The sequence below is a fragment of the Siniperca chuatsi genome, linkage group LG19, assembly GCF_020085105.1.
Source record: "Siniperca chuatsi isolate FFG_IHB_CAS linkage group LG19, ASM2008510v1, whole genome shotgun sequence".
In the NCBI taxonomy this organism is placed as follows: Eukaryota; Metazoa; Chordata; class Actinopteri; order Centrarchiformes; family Sinipercidae; genus Siniperca; species Siniperca chuatsi.
This window is the reverse complement of record NC_058060.1, coordinates 8,818,698-8,825,628: the sequence shown is the minus strand read 5'-3', so window position 1 is coordinate 8,825,628 and position 6,931 is coordinate 8,818,698. Positions and strand designations below refer to the sequence as shown.

General features: G+C 38.8%; 1 protein-coding gene across 1 annotated transcript; it reads left to right on the top strand.

Annotated features, from left to right (window-relative positions):
• Positions 1 to 205: 205 nt before the first annotated feature.
• LOC122866805 (agouti-related protein-like) lies at positions 206 to 6,430 on the top strand. Its single transcript, XM_044176946.1, has 3 exons — positions 206 to 540; positions 3,936 to 4,012; positions 4,368 to 6,430. Exons 1-3 carry the CDS (start codon positions 408 to 410, stop codon positions 4,575 to 4,577), a joined length of 420 nt encoding a protein of 139 aa, XP_044032881.1. The 5' UTR covers positions 206 to 407; the 3' UTR covers positions 4,578 to 6,430.
• The last annotated feature ends 501 nt before the right edge of the window (positions 6,431 to 6,931 follow it).

Below are 6,931 nucleotides of genomic sequence, written 5' to 3'. Positions count from 1 at the left end.
GAAACGCATCGGTGGTTACTGTGCAGTAGGCCTTTCTGCAAGACACAATACAGCACTGCACACATATCTGGCCGACGATCCATCGTCACTACTGACTACAAGAGCAAGTGCATTCCATTTAAATCCCCCGCTGCTCCCCCGCCCATTTTCCCTCTGCTCTCCAAGCGGCCTCCGTGCGACGTATGCTGTTACGTAGGCCTAATACCAAGGGCTGAGGGTAAGTGAATGAGGGGAGGTGGAACTGCCAATGAAACGCAGCTTAAGTCGGAGAGGAGTGAGAAACAGAGACAAAGGACAAGAAGTCAAAATAACAAGTTGGATTAACTACAGCTGGCAACTCAACGCGCAGTTTTCCCCCTCTGGACTTCACTGTGGCATCGGAAGAGGGGCAGCTGGTCACAGTCAGGATGAAGTTGGCAGTCTTGTGGTTGTGCATTCTGCATTTGGCCTTTATCAGTGCTGGACTACTAACCCGCAACGGTCCTCAAGCCGCCCACTGCAATTTGTCAGACAGCACGGCCCAAGGGCCTCAGAGCACAGGTGAGTGCGTGGGCTGCTCTGTTGTTTGAATGGCCCCGCCGTTTCTACAGTTTGTTGAGTCACTGTTGTTATTGTCAGATAATAAAAGCAAACGTTTTTACAATCAATAATGAAAAGTAACGTACACTAAACTGTAATAATGATAATGGCGCCTAATAAAAGTCACTATGAACTTACAACGCAGTAGCCACATACAATAATTGTCGTTAAAAAATAATAGTTAGACAATCCTACAGCTTACATCAAAACATTAAAGTGATATAAAATGGGACAATACATATTTCTATAGAAAAAAATAGGAATAAAAGCACTGCACAACAAACTATTAAATACGATATTACTATGGACTTTAATGTGCCAAAATAAGGTTATAATAGGTCTCTGTTAATTATACATAATATACGTTATTTTCTGTGTTGTTTACCTGTTTATGTGATGCAGCTGTACTGTAGGTGAGTTGTCCAAAGTCAATTTCTTGCAAAACGGGAGTGCAAATTAAAGTGGCTGCAATTTAAAGAGTTTAAAGGGACTACAATCTCTCAGAATATGACTAGAGGAATTCAAACGGATGGATATCAGGCTGAACATTAAATTAGGATACTTTCAAATGTACTCTGTCGTCAAAATTGAAGCTGAATTGATCTTGTTGTCTTGCCAAAACATAAAACATAATAAATGTGAATGTAGGTCTCTGTATCCTGAGGTTGAACTTGGGGTGGAGTTGCAGGGCAGTAGTTAGCCTCATTTTTAGGATCTCACACTGTGACAGATATGATAATTGTATGAGACTTAAGAGAAATTAGATAGGCCTTTATGAGAGACACAATGTGTGATTTGGCACAATGTGATGTGATAATAATATTGAATTGTCACCCAGTGCAGTCTATATTTTGCATGTCTATGTGTGCGCATAGACAAGTGGCACCTTGCTGACTGTAAGGTGATCTGTTGCTAATCTTTGACAAGTCATAATTCTTCAACTGGAGCTTCCATAGGCAAAACGTTGGCTGTCACAGATGCCCATACCCCTATACAAAGTGGCACTGGATACATTATTCTACACACTCAATGCAATAAATGTTTCAATTTAGGCCACTACCCTATATACTTATTCTACACTTCATTTCCACATACTTTAACGCTGCAGGGGCTGATTGGTACATAAAAAAATCAACTCATCTATACAAAAAGTTATGAGATAATACATGTGATATACTGAGTTTGGATAGAAAACAGCATGACTGGAATACTCAGGCTGTAGCATGGGAGTCTGACTCTCTGTTGTATCACTTGTCAGGTTTACTAAGTGTTTATAGTTTATTGGTTTTTAGTATTCAAGTGATATAACTTTAATTGCCAAGACAGTTGTATACACGTCCAGATTTATGTTTGCATAATTTTAGCTAAGTTCTAACTCTTACTTTTAACTGCTGAAGTATGCGCTTATAGGATTACAGTGACAGTAATTAAAGCGGCTCCAATAATTTTCCATTTAAAGGGAAACCTGTTTGATTGGCACAACATGATCTGGTAGCGGGAGGCCCTCTGCTCCACATAGCGCAGCACAGCTGGCATCACATAGCGCAGCATATATCAACATGAGGACACACTTGGCCATTAAAAAAAATCTTTGCGCAAAACTGCTTCATAATCCTACTTAAATCCAACCTTTCCTGCTAGCTGAACAATTTTTAAATCCAGGTTTAATGTCTTAATGTGGTGGTTAAACCATTTTACTGGCATTAATCCATCAAACATCAATGTGACTATGCAGTAAATTTGGATTTAATGGTGAAGCCAGACAAGAGGCCTCCAGGCGCCTTACCTTTCTAGAGTTGGCCACCTATGGCCACATTCATTATCTTCTCAGTCTCCATATGGTTGCCATTTGTTGTTGGTGTTTGGGTTAACCTCTTCAAAAGAAGTACTATAGGTTGTTACAGGCTGAAATAGTTTGCTCTGTATTAAGTATAATTTCATAGTTCATAATTGTGTATTATGAATTAAGCTGCTTTAATTCATTTTTTCAGTAAAATCTGAACTATGTGTCATGGGGCTTGGGTTTCTACACGTTTTTTTAATTATGCCAATCATTTAACAGGAAAGAACATGCCAATCTTTTGAACAATCAAAGATAGTTTACATCTGCACTATCTCATGTGACAAACATCAATTTGGTATAAAGATGAGGATTATTTGAGTTTCAGGAAAGACAAAGTATATATGCATTACATGCCAAAAGTACTGTTTACTATACACTTACAGTAAAACCATATATACAGCACAGTAGCCTATATACAGTATAAACTTAGGGACTAATTAGAAGATGAGATTGCAGCTGTTGGCTGTAGCAGGAATGAATAGGCTCCTTAGGGGATTTCACTGAGGACATCTGGTGGACAGAGAAGGAAGTGACAGAAAGCTGAGGAGGCTTACGTTGAAATTATTTGTTTTGTTGTCTTTTCATTACAGAAAAAAATATTATGATCGTGACATCACAAGCTTTGTTTTCTAGTGATTAGTAGATATTTACAATATATTATGATGATGCTATACAGACTAATTAGTAGTCAACAGCTGCATATGGTGACCTAGCTCCAGGTTGTGCATCTCATGTATTACCATTACATTCAAGCAGTGGTGGAAACTAAGTATATTTTCTCAACTACTGTACTTAAGTACAATTTTGAGGTACTTGTACTGTACCTGAGTATTTCCAGTTGATGCTACTTTATACTTATACTTCACTACATTTACTTGACAGCTATAGTTACTAGTTACTTTGGAAATTATAGGCTCTGCTCACCCACACAGGTGTTTTCAATCACTCTGCCTGACTAGACCTCTAGTCAGGTGTAAGATGGGTGGAGCTATGCTGCGAATTATGTGATTTCACCAAACTATATGCATTAAGAATGATAACTGGGTAAGTTGCCCCGCCCCAACAGGTACAACAACATCAACAGAATGGTGAGGAAGACGTCAATCAAGCACAGCGCTAATAAGGCAACATAAGTGAAAACACCTGTGCGGGTGGACTATGGGCAAGCAGGGCCTTTAAGATTTTACATACAAATGATATATCTTTATAAAATATGATGCATTACCACTGATTAAAATACCAAACACTATAAGAAGTAGTTAGCGTTTGCTCCATCTCGACCAGCTGCAACATTAAAATGCTGCTTATATGTAATTGCATTAGTAATAATAATTCAATAATATATAATTGTGTTTACATTGTATTATTTTATATTAGAGTTAGACGACTCTTTGGGAATTCTGGAAAAACTACTACAGAACAGTTTTAAGTGTTGTTAAACAACAAGATTTCCAGTTTTTTTTCTTTTCATAAAAACGGATGATAACAAATAGTGTCGACGTTGTTTCAACAGGGTCTTTGAACCAAGGCAGACAGAGACCACTGTTTGCGAGGAGAGGACAGTATGAACGACAAAGGATTCATGTGCCGGTAAGATGTGTGTGATTTATATTCCAGTCACAATGAGCATAGACTTTTCTCTTTTGTGATTTCTGCCCTTTGGTTTGTATTAGGGCACAAAGCCACACATCTGATACATCACAACTTAAAATAAAAGTCTTCATTCATGGCTTCACAGCTTTGGGACATAGTTGTTCATTTGCACAAAGCAAAAAACGGCTTCACAATAAGTAGTTCGCCCTTCAATAAATGTGTTGGTGTTTCAGCTCTGAGCCTTTTTAGACATCAAAAGAAGGTGAGGGAATATTACTGTAACATAATTTGATTTTGATGCTCCCACATTCACCTACTCTGTCTCCCTCTTTCCGTTCTCTCCATCTTCCAGAAGCCCAAAGAGGTCCCTGTTCCTCCAAATGACCTTCACCCTCCTTCTAAAGTGGCACCCAAACCTGTGAAGCCCAACTGCTCTCAGCTTACACAAAGCTGTTTTCCCCAGTCTGGCTGCTGTGACCCATCTGCCTCATGCCACTGCCGCTTCTTCAATGCAATCTGCTTCTGCTGGAGGACAAACTCATTACACAAGAAGAAAACATAAAGAACACCAACACACAGAAACTGAGACACGAAAATAAACTCAAACACACACTACAGGCCCACGAACAGAGATGCCATCACCCAAGCTGCCTGAATTATGTTATAGCCAGTGGTTAATTTGTAGAGGGTGCTGTTCCAGCGGGTCTGGGGGAGAGAAAAAGTCACAGAACAAGCATCAAAAAAGGTGTTACCTGTTAAAAGTAAACAAAATTGTCATTACAAAGAAAGCATCATTTATTTCCATTTATTAATCAGAGCATTCACAATAATCACTCAAAATCAGCAGGGGGAGGCGTGTAGAAACAGCTGTTTAGGGTTTGCAACTCTCTCTCTCTCCCGTCTGCCTGTGGATTGCTACAATGGGGAGAAAATAGAATTAGGGTCGAAAGTTCTATTTACAACCACGAAAAGCAAGCAGGCTAATAAGAAACTGAACTAAGTGACGTGTTCTGTCTGTCTGTCTGTATGTCGATCTCCTCCGCTCCGTTTCAGTACTATGGACAGCGCCGCACCTACACAGCACGCCCTAATTTAGCCAGCCATACTCATTTCACTATTTCACAGCACAAACACCCACTTGCTTAGCTGTGGGGCTTACAGTAATCATATGCCAAAGTATTTAGACACCAAAAAGCATTAAACCACTTGCCAGCATACAGTGCTATTATCGGCACCTTGTTGATCTACTGAAACAACTTTACCAGTTTCCTCCTTATTGCTGAGGCAAACATAACGATTTACGAGTAACTTCAAAGGAAAATAAAAGAATGACAGAACAGATAACATTAAATATTAAACAAAATATATTTACAGATTTTGATAGTGGTAAAGGAGGCGCCGGACACAATCAAACAGGTGCCAAGAAAGTGCAGCCCTCCACAATGTGTCGTTTGTACCCCATAGATAAATATATTCATACTATATTCAACCATAAATATCAAACTATTAATTTATGAAAATACCACGTACCCTGTTTTAAGGCAGGAGGGATCACTAACTCTTGTGTCAGAAATGAAAGTTGGAGTCAGTGGAAGGCAAAAATCATTGCAACAGATAAACATGCAGTTTCTCATCTTTCACACTGTATATCCAAACAAAGATTTTAGGAATTAGGGAGATTTAAATTTTTAGAATTAAAGCCAAATCACTAGCCAAATAAAATGTATAAACAATTATTTTATTTATTTTTTTAGTCCTCCTAATAAGGCAAGGTCTGGATTGGTGCCTACATGAATGTATTAGTTCCTACCATACATGTCTGCATGTCCTCTCCATTTCCCAAAGAGAGGTCTGTGGGAGAGCTTTTAATGTTACAATTTAAAAAGATTTCCAGTAATTGTAGCATTTTCTTGAGCTTCAGCATGTATGTTTGTGAATATGTTTTTGACTTTTCAGTCTACAGTCTACTACAGATAAACACACGTTACACACACATGCTGCTTCACGTACGATAACACTGTCTATCTGGGCTAATTTCATACATTCTCCTTTTACTGTTATACTGTATGCTGTCATCCACTAGGTATAGTAGTTTATGTGTATGTTAACATGATAGACATGATATCTTAAACATCACTGTTCTTGAATCATGAGTCAAGCACCAGTATTGTTTGTTTTTTTGTTGTCCTGTGCACAATGTTAGTAACACTGCATAAATGTTGTTTTTAATTACCAAATAGATCCCCTGAGTTAAAAGTTAAAGCTTGTGAATTTTCTGCTGCCATTACATTGTGATATACGGCATTGGTGGTGTATTAACTTATAACCTGTAACATTTAGAGCACATGCAATGAGATAACTTCTGTTATGAATTGGCACTATATAAATAAATAAATTGAAATAAATTTAATTGAATGCCACTCAAGTCATCACATTATCTGCTCAAACTGAGGACAATTTGTGAAGGCAACACATGGTTGTCAGTGATTCAGTTTCATCTTCAGCTGATCCCCTGCCCTTCCTCCTCAGCTGGCTGATGAACTGGTGGGCTAACGTCTTGTATGTCACAAATGTCATCACTAGGGGGCTTACTGAAGGGAAGACATCATGGGAAGGCGATGTGTGGAACCAAATGCAGCCAGACGTTGTTTTTGTATCATATGCTTACTGCAGATAACTTCCCTTTTAGGCTCATTCATTTTCCTTTCTTTTCCATTTCTTTTTGAAGAATCACTGTCACCACAGATTTCACATGCTCCACACGTGATGTTTGCAGATTCGCCAAATACCAAGATGACATGCTTCATCCACACATTCCACAAGCCTCATATTTAATTCCTTTACCTATTAAGTGTAGGTTAGCTGAGTTTCAAATACAGAAAGGGTCTCCGTCTTCGCCGACGGTCTCCAGGGACC